Source organism: Pelobates fuscus, chromosome 4, assembly GCF_036172605.1.
Source record: "Pelobates fuscus isolate aPelFus1 chromosome 4, aPelFus1.pri, whole genome shotgun sequence".
Classification (NCBI taxonomy): Eukaryota; Metazoa; Chordata; class Amphibia; order Anura; family Pelobatidae; genus Pelobates; species Pelobates fuscus.
This window is the reverse complement of record NC_086320.1, coordinates 346,374,076-346,399,313: the sequence shown is the minus strand read 5'-3', so window position 1 is coordinate 346,399,313 and position 25,238 is coordinate 346,374,076. Positions and strand designations below refer to the sequence as shown.

General features: G+C 38.2%; 1 protein-coding gene across 1 annotated transcript in view; it reads right to left on the bottom strand.

Annotated features, from left to right (window-relative positions):
- PLXDC2 (plexin domain containing 2) overlaps positions 1-23,874 on the bottom strand; it is a 520,796-nt gene extending 496,922 nt beyond the window's left edge. The window contains exon 1 of the mRNA XM_063452523.1: positions 22,829-23,874. Coding sequence (XP_063308593.1) covers positions 22,829-23,024 — 196 coding nt within the window. The 5' untranslated portion in view covers positions 23,025-23,874. The remainder of the gene's footprint in view (positions 1-22,828) is intronic.
- Between the last annotated feature and the right edge of the window lie 1,364 nt (positions 23,875-25,238).

Genomic DNA, 25,238 nt, shown 5'->3' with positions numbered 1-25,238 from the left:
TATTTAACATATTTATAAATGATCTTGAAATAGTCATTCGAAAGCTATGTATCAGTGTTTGAAATTGACACAAAACTTTGTAAAGTAATAAAATGTGAGCAGGATATTGCTTTGCTGCAGAGGGATTTGGATAGATTGGGGGACTCTGCACTAAAATTGCTAATGAAATTTAATGTAGAGAAATGCAAAGTTATGCACTTTGGGGTCCAGAATGCACAAGCAACTTACACCCTATATGGTAGTGAATAAGGGATATCAACACACGAGAAGGATTTGGAAATTGTTATAGACAACAAATTAGGCAGTTGCTAAGGCCAGTAAGGGTTTGTCATGTATAAATAGGGGCATAAATTCTCGGGATGAAAATATAATTTTGCCTCTTTATAAATTGCTGGTAAGACCACACCTTGAATATGCTGTGCAATTTTGGGCACCTGTTCTAAAGAAGGATATCATGGCACTAGAAAAAGTGCAGAGACGAGCTACAATTTTTTTTTTTAAAGGAATGGAGCATTTTAGTTGGGTTAAAAAATGTAAATCTCTTTAGTTTGGAAAAACGACACTTCAGAGGGGATATGATAACATTATACAAATATATTCGGTGCCAGTACAAACCATAATCTGGAAATCTATTCATAAACAGGGCTATATATAGGACACGCGGTCACGCATTTAGGCTGGAAGAAAGGAGATTTCCTCTAAGGCAAAGAAAAGTTTTTTTTACAGAAAGGATATGGAATTATCTGCCTGAAGAGGTAATTTTATCAGAGTCCATACAGATGTTTAAACTGCAATTGGATAAATACTTTCAAAAACATAACATACAGGGATCTAATTTCTAATTAGTGGGGTAATAGCTGCTTGATCCAAGGAGACATCTGACTGCTATTTTGGGGTCAAGAAGGATTTTTTTCCTAGTTTGTTGCAAAATTGGAAGCGCTTCAGTCTGGGTTTTTTGCCCTCTTTTGGATCAACAGCAAAAACATATGTGAAAAGGCTGAACTTGATGGACGCAAGTCTCTTTACAGCTATCTAACTATGTTACTATGAAAAATATTTAGATTTGGCAATATTTTGACATATATATATAATTTTACTTTTTATCATGAATATTGCATTTTAATTTTCAATATGCCATAATTCGCTGTTTAGTGAATAAACATTTGTTTACTCTCACTGCTGATCATAATTACCTATATATGTTTTCTATATGATCCAAAAAGTTTATCCAAAAATATTTAGCCATTTGAAAAAGTTTATAAAAACTATTAAGTTGAGCCCATAGTAAACAACTCACAGGACTCTATTGTTAAGTTTGTAAGTTGGAATAAACTTAACTTAGGGTCACATCAAAATTATGCCAACATGTAAGTCTAAGCTTACATTTGGTGTCACCAAAAATAAAACTGGCTCTTGTTTACTGGTTCACAAAATAGAAATTGGTTCATTCTCTGTTCTACAGAAATTGTATCCATGATCTGGTGTAAATTGTATTTCTCCCTGGATACAGAGAGCAGACAGAGTAACAGTTTCCCCCCCCAAAAAAAAATTGAAGGGGAAACTAAGTCTAAAATATATGCCAAAATTGGATTTTCAAAAAAGAAAAATAACACAATTGTGAAGGTCATATTTTAAATATTACAAACTATACAGATATACCTAGATATCTCCAACAGCAACAAAAAGGCAACGTGTAAGTATTCTTGCTTGGCACAGAGGTTACCCAACAATCAGGGAGTTTTCATTTGCAGCTAAACAAAAGTTAGGGCTTATTTTCGTAGGATGCTAATAATATAAGATTTACCCCCCAAATAATCCCTAGTCGAACATATATCTATGTTCGGGGAATTTTTCCCGAACATAGATTCACAGGATTCCATGTGCTAGTAAGCTATTCTATGTTTGGGGAAGTTTCCCCGAATATAGATTCGCGGGGATTCCATGCCCTAGTGAACTGGTCTATGTTCGGGGGCAATTCCCATGAACATAGACCTGCTTTATTGCACATGCTTGCTACCATTTCCCCCCCAAAATTAAGAAATCTCCCGAAAAAAGTCCTAGTGAGTTTTTTGGTGCAAAAATTAATGTAAGAGATTACATACACAGGGGAAGAGAGATCAATAGCTCAAGGTCTGGGAGCCCTGGTTAACACAATGCATAGACCCTATATAGATGGACAACTGCTGCTCTAGAGGTCAAAAGGTTAAAGATATATACATAGAGTATCCGATAGGCAGATCCCCCCACCCGTGTTCTTTTTTCTCTTTTCTGAGCTTCTTAAATTTTCCTTCTTTCTTAACTATTTTTTTTCTGTGTTGTATTTTCTTTATGGTTGATAAATATATAATTGGTAATATAATATTATTGAGTAGTGATATTGTCATAAGTTAGGGACACTTTACTTCTGTAGATATAGGTTGGCTGGGGGTAATGAGATATACTGTAATAATTTCATAAGGATTTTCATAATGATACCTAATAGTCAATGGGAGAGGCAAGACAACCCCCCTGTTTGATATGGGGTTCTTATTAGCAATATTTAAAATAATACATATGATGATTTGGTAGTAGACAATCTCATTCATAGATAAAGAGATATGAATCATATACCAATTTCTGATGTAAAAAAAAAAAAGAAAATAAAGAAAAAACAAAAAGGAATTCAAAGTGACTTTAAATTGAATTCCACATTTAAGACCATAATTGCTCCACATAAAAATTATCCAAGTCAGCTATATTTCCGATTCTGCAACTTTGACTTTAAATTTGAAATTCACTTTGAATTTCTGACAGTCCCAACTTTAGGAAATAAACCTGTAAGTCATAAAACCAGGCCACTTTCCACACACCCACAACACCAAAAGCAGCCTTCAATAAACATATAACACCATATTCAGCCTCCAGGCACATGCACATTACCCTGTCCTGCCATGGCCCTCTGGGGTGTCATTAAGTGTGTCAACTTTCAAGTACATTTAATTAGCTTTTTAGCAGATGACAAACTGTATCTAACTGATTTTATACATATGGGACTAAAATTTAAATAGCCACCAAATGTCACTGCAAATACCATGGCATTTATTAACTAAACACTAAATTATAATGAATTGAAAACAGAATACTTAATTCAGACCAAAAAAATGAAAATCTAAAAATGAAAATCTCTGACTCAGTCAGAATTTTACTTTTTATCATGAATATTGCATTTTAGTTTTCAATATGCCATAATTCGCTGTTTAGTGAATAAACATTTGTTTACTCCCACTGCTGATCTTAATTACCTTTTAGAACCATTTTACTACTAAATTGTAGTCGTTGGAGCCTCAGGAGTCATCTCTCCTGTTATTGTTAAATTACACATTGCAATATGTTCTGTTACCATGTCTCCAGGAAAAAAGGCCAGATGATCTCGTTAGGGATGACTGTTAACTAATTCTGCTACTACACATGAATGTTCAGCACATGCACAATACCCATTACCAGCTAGCCATTATCACTATGCACGCCAAAGTGCACTCTGTTAGCAACTATACACAGGAATAAGTTTAACTGCACAGGACTTCCTATATTTCTTTCCACTATATCTTGCGTATAAGGTTGTTAATACCTCTCTTATATTACACCTCTATATTTGACTATTATTTTGTATTATGTACATGTATCTTACTTAGACCTGTTAAATGTTGCTTTATTTTTACTTTTATTTACAGTTGCATTCAATGTATTTACAGAATATGTCTTTAATCTAGATTGTTGTATCTCAGTAAAGATTATTTAAACAAAAAATACAAAAAAAATTATGTGCACAATGTGAGAAAGTCCCTAAACACTTTCAATATTCTAATTTTCATTTGTCTCTGGTAGAAGCCAAGTGCAAATGGTATAACAGTAGGGACAGCTGGTGGTGCATCTGTGGCCATACTTCATGTAGTAAGAAGCTGATGTGATCATTATTAAATCATACTTTCTAATATATTAAATTGAATGCAATGTTTCTCCAGAATACTTGTTCGGAATGAAGCTGATCTATTACGCTTTGCACTTGGGGATAGTTTTCAGCACGCAGCAAGCTCTTGCCTAGAAAGAAGAGAAGTCAAGGCTCCGTGGTGAACAAGACGAATAATAGTCTTTACACGTGTATTATCAAACTTCACATGAGCTGTGAACTGTTTTTGGTGGACAGTGACCATTAATATCCTCAGACAACGGCATAGTCTCATTAACAGCAGACCTCATCTCTGTACGGCTTCAATTGCTGCCAGGAGGGATGAGAGTCTATACTAAAGTTTCACCAGTCCAATCGCAGCATCCTAATTAACGCTTGTTATGTTGAATAATCATTTCATCGTACAGTACAGAAAGTCTGGGATTCAGTGTAGATTTCCTATATAACTATCTAAAGTCATATTCACAACAAAATCTATCTATCTATCTATCGGTCTATCAGTCTGTCTGTCTATCGGTCTATCTATCTATCTATCTATCTATCTATATATCTATCTTCTGTCTGTCTACTAGATGTTGAAAAAAAGTAAAAAAAACATAAAACAGATTCACAAGTATGCATGCTTAGTGGATCACTGAAGAACAGAGAACTTAGATGATCAAAGAGGGTGTGGCGAAAGTAACCTTGCCACTTGTACTTGGCATCCTTGGCAAGCACTAGGAGCATCGATTGGCAGAGGTACACGGTCAGAGTGCCAGCGATCCGTCACAGAGGGGTACCCCCAAATGACAGGAATTGAACAGGACAGCATTAAAATAGGAAATTGCTTGTAGGAACAATTGAGAAGGGAATAAGTCTTGCATGCCACCAGGAAAAGAGAAATATAGAATATAAAAGTGCATAATGACTCATTAACCCTTCAATGACCTGGAGTTAGGTAGATCTAATTTTCATATCAAGATATACCTAAAATGTCACTAGCCCCAATATGTTAATTTGATATACAGTAATTGGTACAATGACAGTTATTCCCATTGCGTCCACATATATGTCATTTTAAAATATGGTAGCTATTCAGCCCAGTCATTGAAGTGTAGTATTTTTGGATACAGGATAGACACTTAGGGTGGTCACTTGGCGCAGGTGAGTATAGCGATGCAATAAATATAGAAATTTGTTATGGTGCCTAGAGTCCCCTGTTCAGTGGTGAAGCATTTTCTGCTGCTTGGACTGCTGTTTCTTCATTAGCCTTAGCATTAATGTGAGGTAGAGTCTGGCTGAGTGCATCAGACACCATAACCACTTCAGAGAGATGCTCTGGTTGTGGTGTCCACAGTGTAATTTGATCCTTTAATCATTTAATTCTTACATATATCTGCATCTTCTATGCTCTGCTACCTCTGGCCACTAAGTTGATTAACTGTGTTTTCAGAGATAAAAAAAAGATATTGCAATTTTAAAAACTTCATTAAAAATTAAATTAAAACTTCATCACTGCATCTCCAGAGCACCGTCTATTTTCTTAGGGTGAACAGAATGTTCTATAACTTTAACTCCACCTTCCAATTCTGTCCATCTTCCAAATCATCCCTCTCAATCTCCAACACACTATTATACTACTACAGTTTCATTTTTGTCTAAAGGTCCCTATCCCTTTCTTCCCCAAAAATAAGACCGGGTCTAACATTAATTTTTCCCCCGAAAAATGCACTAGGGCTTATTTTTGGGGGATGTCTTATTTTCGGGGAAAACCAGTAGCAAACATCTGCGAGAAATCAGGTCTACGTTCGGGGGAATTCCCCCAAACATAGACCAGTTCACTAGGGCATGGAATCCCGCAATACCATGTTCTGGGAAAATTACCCGAACACAGATTAGTTTACTGGAGAATGGAATCCTGCAAATCTATGTTCAGGGAAAATTACCCAAACATAGATTAGCGAACTAGTGCTGATCTAACTAGGGGTTATTTTTAGGGTAGGGCTTATATTAAAGGCATCCCCTGAAAATAAGCTAGGGCTTTGGGGAAGCACAGTAACTAGGAGCATGCCGCCTTAATCCTTATTCACAGGAAGGAAATCAGACTGGCCATTGATCCAATGATTTTAGGTATGATTTTAATTGAGTGAAAGACTGATATTGACAATTTTATGTTTTATTTTATTGTTTTTTTCATTTATTTTAAAATAGTGTTTATAGTAAAATCAACCCATCATTAAATAAATAAATCCAAACTTATTTTTACTTCCAGTTTCTTTTTTATGCCGGAATACACTTACGTATATTACTGCTTGGCTTTAAAAAAAATGCGTTCTAAATAAGCAGGAACATAAAAACACAAAAATTGTATAAAAGTTTACTTGCAGTTATATATTTTATTCCGCACACTTGCAAAATGAATTAGTACTATAAATGAAATCAGTCAGCAGTTTGCAAAATAAAAATGTATATACAGTAATGGCTGGAATGCTGACTCGACACCATTTTTTGATTAATATAACTTTTTATGAGGGTAAAATTTGCATACTCTTCTAAAATGGACTAAAGATTAAAATACCTGCTGTGAATACAGATTAGTTTAATATGACTGTAATCAATTCATGATTACCAGAAACCTGAAATGCAATTTGCAAAACAAACTGTGTTTTTAAGTTATACCTTTAAAGAAAGTATTAAAAAAGTTAAATCATTCGAAATAGATTTTTTAAATCGGCACATTGTTGATTTAAAGGGACACTATAGTCACCAGAACAACAGCAACTTAAAGGAGTATAGTCAGTCTCTGCAGGCTTTTTGTTATAAACAATGTATATTCAGAGAAAATGCAGTGTTTACATTAAAGTCTAGGGACACCTTCAGTGGCTACTCCTCAGATGGCTACTAGAGGTGCTTCCTGGGGCAGAGCTGTACAGTGTACAGCACTGACGTTCAAAGTCTCTACGCTCTGCATTGAGACACTAATCTTACCTCATAGAGATGCATTGATTTAGTTCCATCTCCACATGTAAAATGCAGAAAATCTCTACATACATTTTTATTTTAGTTTTTCTTCTACATCATTTTCTACCAGTTATTAATCTGGGAAAATGTTATTCTGCTGTTCTCTGAAAAGCCCTGAATTTAGGTGTCCCTCACAAAATAATAGTATGCAAACACTGTACAGTCATCTTTTCATTGGCTTTGCAAGGGTTAAACTAAATTAAAATGTGAGCATTTCATGTAGGATAATATGAATAATGCAAGTAATCTAAATAATGTTATGCTGCCTACACATTTATATATATTTTTTTCTCACCAGCAATATGTCGGATATGATGTCAAGGTTAAGATATATACATGTAACAAGGTTAAGATATATACATGTAACAAGCAAAAGAAACACAAATCACTCAGAGCTAAATACAGCAGTCAAAGACAGCTAAAGGGCATTGAAATTTGAAAATTATAAATAGCTGATCCTTGTCCCAAACAGGTGAACTTGGTAAACTTAAAGGCTTATATGCAAAAGGGGCAAAAAAAAAAAAGAAAGTAACAATCTAAAAAAGAGTAATACACAAGTGAAGACAGTAGTTAGATACACAATAAAAGAGTAAAAAAGAATATAAGACATGTGAAGACATTTTTGTGAATTATAATATGAAGACAGATAAATATATAAGAACAGAGGCCAAAGGTAGAAGAACACAACTTCACAAAAGTTAAAAACTGAAAATTCAGATATTGTGAGTTTGTCACTGGAGTACGTCCATAGAGGGTGCATCATTTAGTATCGACATACTATGTGGCTCAGATTACAGTTCTCTTATTATCTTTATATAGTCTTCTTCATAGACTAGTATATTGTTATGTGTGTATAATGAATGAGCTTCTTTGCCAGGTGTCTCTTCAAGAAAAATTAGGGTACACAACTGTTTCATGCTTTGATTTTATTATATGGCTGCTAGTTTAGCCCTGCCTAATATATCTTAACAGGATTTGACCAGCTAATTCCAAAATGTGAATGGAGGAATAAACAAATGAATAAACTGCACGAGGAGTGGTGACATCTCAAGACATCATACAGCAGATCAGAGAATCTGTATCCCACCCATATGTTCTGATACAAACTAGAACTTATATTCATTAGCAATGTCAATATGGACAAGATTTACAAAATATCGCCAGGGCCATTGTCTGTTTACCATCTAATTATGATATTTTATACAGTGACAGTAAAAATCTAGAAAGCAAATCATACATTGATTGTTATTGAGGGAGACAATCATATTAAAGCAGGTCCTGAGTTCTCAACGTCCTATGTTAAATTACCTTGTCCAGAGATCTGCTGTAGGTAAAAGCTGGATCCCTGAGGGGGAGATGCACCACAGAATACGCAAAAGGCTGAACTGGTGCAATAAATATATCAATAAATATAGTCTACTAAGGAGAGAAATAAATGAAGGAACTCCTATACAGAGGTAAATAACAGGTTATCACAATATAATAATATTGGCATGGATTATGCTATTTGACAAGCTGTTAATTAAGGGTAATGTAGACATGAATGCCTACAAACGGGAAATGTTTGGAAATGTTACCCCTATTAACACCAAATTAACCCAAATTCCACCAACTGCATCTGAACTTGGGATAATGAGTATTCTCGACTCCTGCAAAGAAAGTCTGTCCTAGGTTACCCTCGAGTTATAATTAAACAATATCATTATTATAACACACTCAGGGCCGGTGCAAGGATTTTTGCACCCCCCCCCCCATATGCCCTGCCCACCATGTGACATCACAATGCCCCGCTCATATGCTCTGCCATATGGGCCAACGTCAGTCTGCACAAAGTTTCTTTTATCTGAAAAGACAGTATGTTTACATTAAAAATCCTACAGGCAGAGGCTATAGACACCAAAACCACTACATTAAGCTGTAGTGCTTCTGGTGACTATAGTATCCATTTAATGTGAGGTAAATTAGAGATTAGTGCCACTGATAATATATTGGATTGCCTACTTCCCACCAGATGAGGACAATAGGCTGATGATGGGCTCAGTCTGGTTCCACAGGTCTGATGTAAAACAGGAAGCAGCGCCATTTTTGGGGGCCCCTTACACAGCTCAAGGTCTGGGCCCCCAGGGCTTGAGCGTGAGTATGCCTACAATGCCCACACATAAATCCACCTACATGGCCCACCCATGAGTTCTCTCACAGGTAGTGGAGTGTATGTGTGTAGGGGATGTTTTATGTGTTATTGTAGAGGATGTAATATGTGTGTGTTCTTAAAGAATATAGTGTATAGGGATACCAATTTGTGTAAGGGATGTAGTGTGTGTATAGTGGATGCAGTGTGTGTTTGCGTGTAAGGAATGCATTGTATGTTTCTGGGTGTGTGTGTGTGTGTGTGTGTGTAAGGGATGCAAGGTGTGTTTCTGTGTATGTAATTGAATGCAGTGTGTGTCTGTAAGGGGTGCATTGAGTGTGTAAGAGATGCATTTTGTTTCTGTGTGTAAGAGAATGAGTGTTTGTGTGAGCGTAAGGGATGCATTGTATGTTTCTGTGTGTGTGTGGGGGGGATGAATTGTGTATGTGTGTAGTGTAAAAGAGAGGGTTTGTGGGGTAGGATAGGGACTGAGAGGGGAGCAGCTCTTTATTTAAAAAAAAATTCATAGTGCTCTCCCCTCCTGTCAATTAGTGATTTCCCCTTCCCTCCTGTCCCTCAGTGTCCTCCCTTGGCCCCCTGTCCCTCTGCAGTCCCCCCTTGGTGGTCTTCTCACCCCCCCTCTCCCTCTTAGTGGTCCTCCCTCCCTCAGTGCTCCTCCCTCCCCCCCTTTGGTGGTCCTCCCTCTGGCAAACCCATAGTGGACCTTCCCCCTCCTCCCTCAGTGGTCCTTACTCCCCCCTCTTCTCCAGTGGTCTTTACTCCCACCCTCCTCCCCCAGTGGTCCTTAGTGTCCCCCCTCCTCGCCCAGTGATCCTTAGTGTCTCCTCCCCCAGTGGTCCTTAGTCCCCTCCCCCCTTAGTGGTCCTTAGTCCCACCCCTCTTCCTCCAGTGGTCCTTTGTCCCCCCCTCCTCCCCCCAGTGATCCTTAGTCCCCCCTCCTCCCCCCAGTGATCCTTAGTTCCCCCCTCCTCCCCCAGTGGTCCTTACTCCCCTCTCCTCCTCCCCCAGTGGTCCTTACTCCCCCCCTCCTCCTCCCCAGTGGTCCTTATTGTCCCCCTCCCTCCTCCCCCAGTGGTCCTTAGTGTCCCCCCTCCCTCCACCCCCAGTGGTCCTTAGTCCTCCCCCTCCTCCCCCAGTGATCCTTAGTCCCCTCCACCCCCTTGTGGTCCTTAGTCCCCCCTTTTCCCCCAGTGGTCCTTAGTCCCCCCTCCTCCTCCCCCAGTGGTCCTTAGTTCCCCCCTCCTCCCCCAGTGATCCTTAGTCCCCTCCACCCCCCTTGTGGTCCTTAGTTCCCCCTCCTCTCCCAGTGGTCCTTAGTCCCCCCTTTTCCCCCAGTGGTCCTTAGTCCCCCCTCCTCCTCCTCCAGTGGTCCTTAGTTCCCCCCCTCCTCCCCCAGTGGTCCTTTGTCCCCCCTCCTCCTCCCCCAGTGGTCCTAAGTGTCCCCCCTCCCTCCTCCCCCAGTGGTCCTTAAGGTCCCCCCTCCCTCTTCCCCCAGTGGTCCTCAATGTCCACCTCCCTCCTCCCCCAGTGGTCCTTACCCTCCTCTTCCTCTTCCCTCCTGCCAATGTAGCATGGCCGGGGGGCGCGGAACGTGGGACAGGAACCTCTGTTTCCTGTACCCGGCCGCCGGCAGACTGAAAGGAAGAGAAACAGTGGTTCCTGTCCCGCTTTCCGCGCCGCCCAGCCACGCTACATTGAGAGACCGGCAGGAGGGAGCGCTCTGCGCTTCCCTCCTGACGGTCAATCAAATCCGGCTACTCTCCACACAGCAGTGCTGCGCCGCCTGGGGCTTGCTAAAGCGCTCAGCCGGCGCAGCATGAGGAGATGCACCGGTGATTCCGGGTGCAGGCATCCGGCGCCCCCTGCTAAGTTGCGCCCTAGACGGCTGCCTAGGTCGCCTTACAGGTAGCGCTGGCCCTGAACACACTTTACATAGTGCCAGAATATTCTATAGATATTTTCATCATCTGATAAAGTAAGTAAAATATTATATACATAGCTTACACAATCAATACATCGGTTAAGTTACCTCTATGGATAATTCCAGGGAAGCTATGCATTTGCTTGCATTCAAACACACAAAAAAATATCGTAATTTATGAATAATTTCAATATAAAAAAAGAACTGTATATAAAAAATGAAATGACAGACAAATAAGAAGTCTAATGCAGAAACATATTCTATTTTCACTTCCCCTGATAGCAGTAATAATGATAATCTTACAAAGTACAGTAAACAGAGAAAAACCGTATGTCTCGTTAACTTCTTGCTACAGCTCCACCTTCTGTCCAGTTAGTGAAACACATTCATTATATATAATGAATGGTGTTGCTTTACCTTGCTGAGAATCCATGATCTAACTTCACAAGGTTGTTTAAATGATACAGCAAATGTATCAGTAGGAAAATGCTTATTTATCACGCATGAAGCATACATATTTATCCACGATTTCCACATTAAAAAACAATTAGTTGATATATGGAATAAACCATTCATCAGGTCACTGAAATTCTCCTGAATCACAAATATTCATCACAAAACAAGATCTATATCATGCAATCTACATCCTTGCTAATGAAGAAAAGCATATGGAACAGTAACATGTACAGCCTTATTCACAAAACTGCAATCTATTTGATGAATGGAACTACTGCTAGGGGGTCAAACTAGGTATGCCATAATACCTGCAAGGCAGCTGTCTATAGAATAAGACTAGACCCATAGCTCAGAATGAGAGTCCAGAATGAACATTAACCCCTTAAGGACATGACATGTGTGACATGTCATGATTCCCTTTTATTCCAGAAGTTTGGTCCTTAAGGGGTTAAACACAATTTAAAGAGTTTAAACCCTTCATGGTTGGAGCCAGTGTAATCCCTTCAAGGTTCTGCAAATCTTTGGTATTACCACACTTCAGATGTTCTTTTTTGGTACTTTTATGTATGTTTTTTTTTTTTGTCTGTGGAAAAACAATGAATTAGCAGTGGTAAGCCTCTATGATGTGCAGAGGAAAAACATCTACCACAATGTAAGCATCCCTTTGTATCTAAGTGAGACCAGTGCATTAGTAAGTAACCTTCAGGAAAACATTATACTTAAAGCTCATTTATAAAAAGCATCGTTAGAATTCACACCATGCTTTCCGTAGTCTGGTGTTAATATGTAAATGTCACAACTTCTTTCGTTTCCCTAAGGCAGAAAGTAATGCCACTTAACCTCTGTGAATTGGACCAGGTCAAAATGTATCAATATTTAGCAATAAGCCTCTACTTAAGATTTGCAAAAATGGAAATTATGGTGTATAATCCTTCTCTACTATTGGGTTCAATATTAAAAATGTTAGACATGTATACTGCTTTTGTATGCAGTAACTTTGTACATAATGTTTTAAAATTTAATATGGGTAAATTGGCGAACCCATTGAAATGGTAAGTGTATAAAAAATTATTGTAAACAATATTTATGATTATTTTGACAATCTTTATTTAAAAACAATTTTTAGCAAAATACAGAGAGGTAAATAAGAGAGGACATTTATCACGTGAAATATCAAATAGCAGAACAATCAATAATGGGAAATAAATGAAATTAAACATAACAAATTGCAAAAGCTTACAACAAGACAGAAACATTGCACACAAATAACATCAGATGTCACACTTCTATCAGATACTAAATCAGGGCAACTTGTGAGAGAAATTGTGAAATCACCCAGAGTGACATCCAGTGTAACTCTGGATAAAACATGTGAAGAGGACACAGTGAACTAAACACAAGGGTATATAACAGCTCAGATAGGGAGAGAAAGGAAAAAACTAAGAAGTGCTAAAGGAATGGAGAAGCTAGAAAAAAAGAGGAGAGGAATTAGCAAGGGGGAAAAAAAGATTACAAAAATTAAAAAAATAAATAAAAAAGGGGGGGGCGGCAGAACAAGGGGAGCAGGACCTGAATGTCCAGACCGGAGAGAACATCTATAGTAAAGAGGTGCCAGTCACATGGGTATTTGGAACAGGTTTAGGGCGCTGGGAAGTGTAATCAAACCATAAGCACCAGTTGGCAAACTGCTTGTTTGTCTGCATTGGTACAGAGTGGCAGGATTATTTTTATGCTATAGATCTGCTCCACTTGGAAAATTCACTGTATGTTTTGGTTTTGGTTTTTATGAAAATGTATTGATTTTGGTAACAGCCTAGTTTTTTTTATCACTTCTTGTTATTAATCTTCACATTTTAATTTAGGTCAGAAACTACTGAAGTAATGATTGCCATAAATAATTGGTGCTTTACTCTGATCTGAAGAGGAAATGACAGACAAACTGCTGAGTAGACGCTAGCCTGAAAAGCAATGGAGGCAGTGGCGTACGTACCGCGTTCGCAGGGGTTGCAGCTGCGACTGGGCCCGGCACTCCAGGGGGCCCGGCCATCCTGCGGCCCCCCGCGACCGGGTAGCAGCTGCCACGCTTTGCGGCCCCGGCCCGCGCGGCAAACCGCCGGGGCCACATGTTAAGGGGTCCATTGGGTGGCCCATGCTGTCAGGGCCACCCGATGGACATGGATTGTGAGGGGGCCGGGTCTGCGCTGGGCGCTTTAAGTGCGCGACCGGGCCCCCTGTGATGACATCATCACTGCTGGGAGGAAGTGACCGCACGTCACTCCTCCCAGCATACTGAGAGCCCGCGCGGGAGGAAACAGAAAGGAGGAGGGAGTCAGAGTGGGAACTCTGACTCCCATCAGGCTGAGCCACCACTGGACCCCAGGGAAGTCACACATGGTAGGAAACATTTTGTGTCTCTGTATGTGTATGTGTCTGTGTCTCTGTGTGTGTATCTGTATGTATGTCTGTCTCTATATGTGTGTTTGTCTCTGTGTGTGTGTGTGTGTCCGTTTGTATGTCTGTGTGTGTGTGGATCCGTATGTATGTCTGTGTCTGTGTGTGTGTGTATGTGTGTGTGTATGTGTCTCTGTATGTGTGTCTGTCTCTGTGTGTGTGTGTGTATCCGTATGTATGTCTGTGTGTCTGTGTATCCGTATGTATGTCTGTGACTCTGTGTGTGTATGTATGTGTGTGTCTCTGTGTGTATGTCTGTGTCTTTGTCTCTGTATGTGTGTGTATGTGTGTTTCTGTCTCTGTATGTGTGTATCTGTATGTATGTCTGTGTATGTATGTGTGTGTCTGTGTCTCTGTATGTGTCTGTGTGTGTCTCTGTATGTATGTGTCTGCATGTGTGTGTATGTGTCTGTCGGCGGTGTGTGTATGTGTTTGTGTCTGTATGTATGTGTCAAGGGGGGGAGGGACCCACAGTCAGGGGGGAGAGGGTCAGGGTGGGGGGGGGGGCACGGATCAGTTTCGCACCAGGGCCCCGTGGAGTGTGTGTACACCACTGAATGGAGGAACATTTTGTTTTGTTTTGTTTACAATTTCACATTCAAAAAGGGTTCAAAATCCTTGACTGGAAATTATAAACCTGTGAGCTTAACATCTGTGGCTGGGAAAATATTTGAAAGGTTATTAAGGGATAATATTCAAGAATTCCTTGAGAAGAACATGGTTATCAGCAAAAATCAGCATGGTTTTATGAATCACAGTTCATGTCAAACTAACTTGCGTTCTACGAAGAAGTAAGTAGAAGTATAGATCAGGGTGTTGCAGTGGATGTGATCTGTTTGGATTTTGCCAAGGCATTTGATATAGTTCCACACAATAGATTAGTTTTCAAACATAAGGAAATCGGTCTAGATGAAAATACTTGTTCTTGGGTAAAACATTGGTTTAAAAATAGAGTACAAAGAGTTGTCGTTAATGGTAAATTTTCAAGCTGGACAGAGGTGGCAAGTGGTGTCCCTCAGAGGTCTGTTCTGGGACCCCTTCTATTTAACATGTTTATGAATGATCTTGAAGAAAGCATTGAAAGTCATGTTTCAGTGTTTGCAGATGACACAAAACTCTGAAAAATAATACAATGTGAGCAAGATATTACTTTGCTGCAGAGGGATTTAGAGAGACTGGGGGACTGGGCACTCAAATGGCAGATGAAATTTAATGTTCAAAAATGCAAAGTTATGCACTTCGGCATGAAGAATACACAAGCAACGTATACCCTTAATAGAAGCAAATTAGGGATAATTACACACAAAAAGGACTTGAGAATTGTTATAGACAACAAACTATGCAACAATGTGCAATGTCAATCAGAAGTGGCCAAGGTATTGTCATGCATGAAAAAGGTCATTCATTCTCGAGATGAGAATATAATTGTGCCTCTTTATAAATCACTGGTAAGACCACATATTGAATGTGCTGTGCAATTATTGAATGTGCTGTGCAATTTTGGGCACCTGTTCTAAAGAAGGATATTATGGTACTAGAAAAAATGCAGAGGCGGGCTATAAAATTAATACAAGAAATGGAACATATAAGCTATGAAGAAAGGTTAACAAATTTAAACCTATTTAGTTTAGAAAAACGTCACCTGAGAGGGGATATGATAACATTATACAAATATATTCGGGGCCAATACAAACCATTGTGTGGAAATCTATTCACAAACCGGACTTTACATAGGACACAAGGTCATGCGTTTAGACTGGAAGAAAGAAGATTTCGTCTAAGGCAAAGGAAAGTTTTTTTTTACTGTAAGAACAATAAGGATGTGGAATTCTCTGCCTGAAGAAGTGGTTTTATCAGATTCCATACAGATGTTCAAACAGCTACTAGATGCATACTTGCAAAAACAGAATATTCAAGGATATAATCTTTCAATGTAGGGTAATAACTGCTTGATCCAAGAATAAATCTGACTGCCATTCTGGGGTCAAGAAGGATTTTTTCCCTAACTTGTTGCAAAATTGGAAGTGCTTCAAACTGGGTTTTCTTGCCTTCTTTTGGATCAACAGCAAAATCAAATTTGAGGAAGGCTGAACTTGATGGACGCAAGTCTCTTTTCAGCTATGTAACTACGTAACTATGTAACTATGTAACATCTGCAAAGTAGGATGAACAAATTGCAATACTACATAACATATGGGGGATAGTTTTAGGACAGAGACTCCTTTTAAAAGTCAGTTGACAAATGAGCCTTAGTTTATAGATGAGAGAGGCTGCTCTTATATATCAGTTCCTAATTGTTTGACGAGCAAGAAAAATAACAAAACCAAAATTGCGTATAGAACATAATGAACTGTAAAAAATAAAAAATGCAATATATGCATTTAGTACCTTCACGTACTCTGACATTCTGCCAATATGTAAGTTAAAGAAATAAAATGAATTACGAGCAGCCAAACCGATGACTGAGTTGGTTTGTGAGCACTGTGGTTATGGTACAGCAAAGAAGCTGATTCACCACTATAAAAAAAATGAAATGTAAGAAAAAAATATGCAGACTCAGGAAAGAAGAATAAGTGGAAACTGTTAGAAATCAACATTTTTCAATTTGTTCTTGAAACACTGACATTGATAACTTTGGGGTTAGCAATGTAGACATGTTTTTTTTTTTTTTTTTAATATTCGTGATAAATGTCTTATTACTATGTGTGCTCTATGTTAAATTATTTTAAGAAAATAAAACAGATCTGCTTACTTTTCAGTTTTTTTTGTTGTTTTTTTCTAAAAGAAAGCAGCTTGTGTTACAGCAGTAACAATAAATGAAAATATGAGTCATGTAACATTTAAATGTTATGTAGAACTCAAACAAAATGCAAATGTTGGGGCAATCCCAAACTCTGAATCATAAATCTAATGAAAATTACATAGGGGTTTATGAATTCCTTCATTAAAGGGAAACCATTGTACAGCTCTACGGAATCTGATGGCGCTATGTAAATAATAAAATAATAATAAAATAATAACTATAACGACAGGAAAAAAAAGTTGTTTTTTTCAGGCACCATAGCTCCCTATAGTGCCTTTCCCCCCCACCCCCCTCCAAGTGGTGTAGAAGAGGTTTAAAAAGTCCAGCGCCAATGTCCCTATGGGCTGGCTCAGGGTCCACCATCGCTAAGTGGATCCATAAGTCACATGGGTCACATGGAGAAAGCTGTGGTTTATTTAGACTAACGTGCATAAAGTATTATTGATCAGCAAATGTATGTATCGCCCAAAAGTATGTAAACCTTTCTGCTATAGAAATCTGTTAGTTACCCTAAAACATCTGTTTCCAATACCCACACAACATTTTGTAAAGACCAAGTAATCGTGCACAAATCTCTTCGTTTCTAAAAATGGAAAGACTTAATCACTGCAACTTTTTGGCAAGGTGTTGGGAGTAGGAGTCAGGTTTCATCTGGAATTTGATGACTGTACATCTCTCTACCAAATACTAATTACCAATTTAATGTTGTGCACTTTGTTAGAGTGTTTTTCAATCCTGTCTTCGGGCACCCCTTAGCAAGCCAGGTGCATATTATAAAATTGCCCAAATCAGCCTAATTATCTAAGCCAGTGAGGATTGTTCCAATTGTACTGAGACACCTGTTTAGAATGTCACTGTCTGCATTGCACTAATCGAATAAACCAGTGATTATTCTAGTTGAAATGATACACTTGGCCTGTTACAGCGACCTTAGAACTGGGCAGAGAAAAAAAAAGGTTGTTTTGCATGACATGGAGCTGTGGTCACTTGACAACTTCCAACATTTCTTTGGGCCAAAATAGTGAAGCTTGGTAAAAAAAAAAAATAGTGAAGAATTTGTTAGTTTATTAATTTATTAATTTTAGACTATGTTTTACTATTTAATAACCAGAGGTTAATTTACTAATTCCAGATTATGAACATTGTAATTCATTATAATGATAGAAATTGTAATAAAATATATCACTTTCACACTGATATTTATGACCCCTATAATTGCCCCAGGAGATTTTTTTCTCTCCAGATGTATAAAATGATTATTCGGATTGCCCTAATGGCTTCTTCATGTTGTATATTATTTCCATAATGTGGCCACTGAACAGTAAGAAAGAAAGGAGCTCATGGAAAGTAGAGAAATAGTACAGGTGGAAACATAGAACAAGGCTTCGCTGACTTTATTCTTAAAAAAGGAGAGCTGGGATAATCACCAATCCAGCACATTAGATTTTATTTTCATTTTCCATTCCAATTAATGTTGCCTATATTTTTATGGGAGTGAGTAAATAGTCTTCGAGTATAGATTTCAAACATGTATTCACTAAACATGCAAAAACAACTCTCTAAATTGTCCTCTATACATTCTATCTGAACGTAATTTAAAATCCACAATATGTTCCCTAACTATGTATTTTGGGCTTTGTTGCCCCTAAGAATGTACACTCTTCTTATTCAAGTTAACAGTTGGCACGTACAGTGGTGTATTAAGGTTTTTTGATTACCTCTGTATATGCACCAAGCATACACGCACACTTATATACAGTCACATACACACACTCAAACCACACAGATCTATACTATTATATACTTACCCACACATACATGCAGACATATGCTCACACATGTACTGTAAAGTATAAATAGACTATTGGTGACACTGACAACATACACTGGTACACTTACACAGATGCACAAACTAACACAATTCAACACACACGACACACACACTCTCTGAAACATATTCCCTGACATACACACAAAGATACAGGTACTTACAATCACATATGCAGTGTATAGCATATACACACACAGTTGGTTACAACACACACTCTCAAAAACAGCACGGTATTTACCATGAAGCTAGTAAGGCATTTTCCTTGGATGGCACATTGCTGCGGGGCAGGACAAACCCCAAATAACCTGCCAACTTTAGCAGATGTCTTTCTAGCCTCGTGTCATGGGGAGCCCAAGATCTGGTCAGTGAATGCGTGCGTGTCTGTTAGTGCGTGTGTTTGTCTCTCAGTGAAAGTGTGTGTCTGTCAGTAAGTGTGTGTGTCTGTCAGTAAGTGTGTGTTTCTGAGTGTGTGGCTCTCAGTGTGTATCTGTTAGTGCGTGTGTCTCTGTCAGTAAGTGTGTGTCTGTCAGTAAGTGTGTGTTTCTGAGTGTGTGGCTCTCAGTGTGTGTCTGTAAGTTAGTGTGTGTATGTCTGTTAGTGAATGTCTGTGTGTCTGTCAGAGTGTGCCAAATTAGCACAAAACCAAAATGCACCACTGCCCTCAAAACATACCAATATCTTTTCATTTCACTAAGTTGGCAGTCAGCAGCCAGCAGCCAGCAGTGTCTCTGTGCAGGCACGAGGTTATATCAGAGAGGAAATGGGAAGAGATGGCCAACAAGGCAACAAGAATTATGCAGGTATGGAGGAACTCTGCATAACCCCCTCCAGAAGGACTCACAGGGGCAGCACTATTTTATCAATGCAACCCAAAGCTCCAGGAGAGGAGAAGATCATCATCACTCTGTGTAATGTGCAGTTACAGAATCATTTCCAATGGCAGTAAAGATATATCAGGTTTATATGATCACACAATGTATGGGTGAAAGGCCATATTTCATTTCAAGCACTGTTCAAATTGACATCCACTGTTTTGATACATCTGATTTATAAGTAGTAGTTTATACAAGGTAATAATGTCCCTTTAACTTTCACATAAATTATTTTTCCCATATTTTTTCACAATAGATAACATTCTCTTTTAAATCAGTACATTCTTGTCAAGACATACAATTTATTTCCATGCATTCTGCTCCGGTTAGAATATTCATATCTTATTTAGAGACACTCACAAAAGCTTTATTCAAGGTTAGAATATAAAACTGACATAAGCAAACCACTGAAGCAAAACTAAAAAACATTTAGATACGCTCTCTTGAATTTCTAGATTTGGGAGATGTGAGAAAATATAAAATACTTAAGAAGTCAAAACTGCAAATTGTTGATCGGGAACACCTACGTTAAACAAATCAACAAAAATAAACATAGAAATTGAAAATAAATATGTTTGAGTACCAGCACATTCAACTTGTCCTAAGTTTATATCACAACAATGTAAAATGCATAACGTTCATTAAGCAGTCTGTATATACCATAGGGTAAATTTTGCAAGGGGGAAATAGATGCTATTTTGGGACAAAGTGTTAAATACGGAGTAATCACAGTGGGAACAAATAGAATGCTTCTTAGTATTAAGATCTTTGCACCCAAAATTGTACCATTTTTGCTTTGAAAAAAATACCCAGTATCTGCAGCCATTGTGGGAAACAGAGAAAGAACACAAGGACAATAAGGCCATCACTCGAGATTTTAATTATTACTTTATCTATTTGATTAATTAAATGATAAGCCATTGTGCAATATTTTCAGAATTCCTTTCTTCAGATTCATCCAATCTATGATATGCCATCACTCAAGTTTTAAATAATTTATTTTCTATCTTTATTCATAAAATTGATGATTCACCACCACTCAAGATTTTCATAATGCCCTTTTATTTTTGTTTCAAGCAGTCGATTGTATACCATCACTGAAGATTTTCAGGATTCCCTTTTTAGTGATGCATGTAATCATCGATGTGCCATCACTTAAGATTCTCATAATACTTTTTACATCAAATCTGAGCAATCTATAATACCATATATTAGCTATTCAACTGCTGCTCATTATACGTCTACTAAATATTATTTAAGTGATCTAAAAGGCCTAATTTGAGAGTATAAATATATTAATTGCATCATATCATAATGAAAAAGTGACTTTGCATATACATCATTTAAAAGTTGTATTAAGGGCTTAGATCCAAATTTTATAATATAGAGGAATGAAACATTAATATAGTTCATAATAATATTCACAAGTTTAGCATGCAACCTAGAAAATAAATCTTCCATATCCAGGTCAATTGAGTTATTTCCCTGATGAGCCAAGATCTCTCACGTTCTGATAAACCATTAAATTAGGCAACTGACCATAGAAGGTATAAATGGAAGGTTCAACTTCTGGCACTTCATTACTTAAAAATCCCATAGAGCTTGTCATTAAATAATAAAAGTCAGTGACTGCATATGGAGTGGCTACAAATAGAAAAAAAAGGGAATTAATTGACCCTGTTTGGGAAAGTCAGTGGTTAAAAAAAAGGAAACAAATGACCAATTAGAAAGACACAGATAATGGGGATTTTTAGAAGATGTTTCACATGTACAGTAATGACTGTCAGCAATAATTTAATGGCCCATAGGATAGATAATAGCACTAATTAGCTGCACAGTGATTAATGGTAGACTATGGACTTTGGGGTTTTATTAAATTAAGATATCTTCTAGATTGACAGTAATATGTCAGATGAAAAGACATTTTACTTTTTCACATAAAGACAAGCAATTGCATTGGAAAGCAAAGCGTGTATCTGATATACAAATAATTCATTGGGCATAGACAGTTTCCATTCCAAGGAATTTTTGTTTCCTCTCTGTCCAGTCAATGAGGTTGACCACATCCAGGTGTAAAGTTTAAAAAAAAAAAGGCTCCCCTTGCTGTCTCATGTATTCCAGTCTCATGTGTTTGTACAATCACCTATTGATGCAACTCTTTTCACCATTACTACATTCACTGACTATTTGCAATAGTATCTACTTGGCAACACTTCTCCACTAATCCAATTGTTATAGCCACATTTGTTTTATACAATCCTTTACACATATGTGTTTTTTGTGTATTGGGTTTTAAATATACCAACCTACATGCCATTAGTTGTTATTGCCCATAAATACAGTATGTGTGTGTTTTGTTTCAGCTACATAGATATTGATAATAAAAGAAAAAAAAATACTGAACCCATGTTTATGCACTGAGTGTATGCATGTGTATGAGTGTATGTATCTCCAGTATGCTATAAAGATACATGAAACATTGTGCTCTTGTGAAAACATCATGTATAGGCACATTGTACATATTTAGGTGTGTGCGTATTTGGTTCTTATTCTATATATATTTGATTGTTGTGTACAAACCCTGTTTATATACTGAATATCCAGGGGGGAGGAGGGAGAGAGAGAGAGAGAGAGAGAGAGAGAGAGAGAGAGAGAGAGAGAGAGAGAGTGTGTATTAGACTATATAGATACACAAACTATTGGGTGTTACTGTGCAAACATCATGCTTTAGTACAGTATTTTATTGAGAAAGAGAGAGAAATTGAAAGACTATGAATCCATGCATTAATTAGGTTGTATAGATGCACACAAACTATTGGGTGTTATTGTGCAAACCCTACACTTTAGTATAGTGTAAGCCCTGAGGAAGAGAGACAGACAGAGTGTGTATACATATATTTGGTTACATAGATACACTTAAAGCAAAGCAAATACCATGTTGCCTAGGCTAGTGTATGCATTGAGGTAGTGTGTGAGTGATGGGTGAGGGGTGTTAGCACACTGTATACATTTTGGAACACTTAGGTGCGAATTAAGTTCTTTCCATGGCTTTGCAGGCTCAGTGTTCTATAATGAATGACAACACTCTATGTATCTGGCAATAAAAAAAAATCCAGCATTCCTGCTATTCCTATTTAGATTCCATGGAAATATTGGACCAGGACATAATGTTAAGAATGATAAGAAAACAATGATCCGTATCTCATGTAAACTAACCATCTCCAAATCAGACAAATTACACCAGCTCTTAATGTATATCTATGGTTTCCCCAGCATTTCTGAAATAACAAATCTGCTATAACAGCCAGACAATTGAATTCACATAGACCGAACTTCACCTTGATCAGTTCCTGGGCTAGCCTGTACAGTTCCAAAAACCAAACAAAATGCAAACCTTACCGTAAGCTTGTTCTGCGACCTCTGCTGATGTAAAGTGATAGCGATCAACCAACAAAGGCAAAACTAATAGAACTCCAAATAGTGACTTGCTCTTCCCCATTGTCTCCATAATGTCTGTTCCTTCTTTCAGTCCTTGCAAGGAGTTGTGGGATCCAAATACCAAAACAAATCCAGTCCTCCTTCTCAGGTGATACATCCAACTTGACCAGAACCCAGCTAAACTTCTACAATCACAGAGCAAGGAGGAACCCACCTGAGGCTAAGGAATGACAATCATCAGGTCTAGGGCAAACCTACTTGTCCAGGCACAATCCTGATTATTCACAAAAAATAAAAAATAAATCACTCCTTGGGAAGTCTTTACCCTGTGGCAACTGTCAGAAGAAGAAAAAAAAAGACAGTAAATTTTGTAGTATTAGATTCCAACAGGGAATTCGTTTTCTGGATGAACTTTGAATAAGACCCCTCCAGGCTGAGTTAATATTAAGGACATTTGAGAGTCATGTTCTGTATCTCTGTGCAGGGTAGATTTCTCAAAAAAGCTCAGAGAAAGTAAGACTAGGGGAGATATCAAGCAATCAAAAATCACACACTTCCCTCAGTAAACACCATGGTAGAATTTAAATAAAAACAAAAAACAACAAACAAAAACAAAATATCCTTCACCTAAATACAAAATACTAAACAGAGTCCAGACACCCAGTGATAAGCTGTAAAATAGTTCTGCAAAGAGGGAGTGTGTGAGTGTATTAGTTCAGCCACTCCCCAGCCCCATTCACTTGTGATCAGCACTTCATATGCAGTGGGAGCAGATTAAGGTCTGTTTGAACCTCTGAGTCCTCTCCATCCCTTTCTCTATTCCATGTTTCCCCCTGTACCTTCCCCTCCACCCCCTTTCATTTCACAGATTCAAGCAAGCGGGGGCGAGCTGGCCAATCGATGGACTTCCATTGGGTGAGGCAAGTAGAAAGCTGTACATGTCTATGACCTCTTTCTTCTTGTCCCCTCTCAGGTGAGAGTCCTCTGGTTCACCCCTCCCTCCCCTCCCCCTCTGGGCAGGACAGAATCCACAGCACCTTATCCTCTCCCTTCTGGAACTACTGCTCCTTCTTCAAACCTTCCAAAGCTGAGATTGCTCCTAGAAAGAAGAATACCAGTGCCAAGCATTTACTCCTCCTCCCCCCTCGCCTCCTCCCCAGCTGCATGCAGAGCCGGGCTGCTGTTGGAAATCTCTGCGTACAGACTAAGACACACACTATAAATGAAAAAAAAAAAAGCCCTCTTCGTATTGTTTCAACACCATTTCTGGATTTATTTCTTGTGTTTACAGCTTCCTGTTCAGGAAAGATTTGTTGATACAGGATTGTTTGTTTTGTATTTGTCTAACTATTGCACACGAGGTTGATGTGTCAAAAAACTGTAACTTTGTGTCATTTGATGAACATTCTAGGAAGACTGATAACACTGTTGAGCAAGGTATACAGAGTGTTATTGTTTACTTTCATGAACATTCTATAGAGACAGATACATTGTTCCATGTTTCTAAGAGTGATGCATTGTCTCATGTGTAGAAAGAAAAATGGTACAAAGTGTTATTGTCTCATTTTATGCACATCCTATAAAGAGGAAAACATGAACTCATGTTTATAGTGTGAAGAAGATATACTCTCAGAACTTCCCTATTGTTTCTTTTAAATGTGACATGTACCTAGAACACCCAGTGTGTCTGTGCAGATTAATTACCTTGCATTCACTGGAGGGACCTTGTTCTGTTTTTGTGACTTTTTTCTTTGCTTTGGTCCAAGTGAACTTTTATATCCTTTCCTTTCACACTAAAGATGTAGAGCTGGCACCTCTGTGCTACACACATTCTGGTTGATTAACTTTGTACCATTACACATTAGGAAAACAGTCTTATTTCTCTACTGCAGGAAAAGATAAAGGCTCCATTTAAAGCACTAGGAGCTTTTTATGGGGTAAAAGAGTGAAAATCAAAGCTAACAGAGGTATTGAAGATGCAATCATTCTCCTCGTTGTGAGGGGGTGGGAGGAGAGTAAGGGTCAGTTAGGACCAAAGTGGAACTGAGAATCTAGATTTATAATATAAAATGCAATAATACACACATAAAATCCCTGAACTCAGCAATAAGATGTTTGCACAAATCTGAGGTATGTTGGCTGCCTCCCTATTCAATGCACTTTAATCCAGTTGTTTGAAACTAGTCGCTATCGCTGTTTGATATTGAAAGGGCTAGTATATATTTTTATTATTATTATTATTTTATTATTTATATAGCGCCATCAGATTCATGCTATCCGTTCAAGTCACAGTAAGCGGATTAAGTTGATATTATTTAGACACTATTCTAGCAGCTTCAGACACATTAACACATTGTGAAATATGCTATGG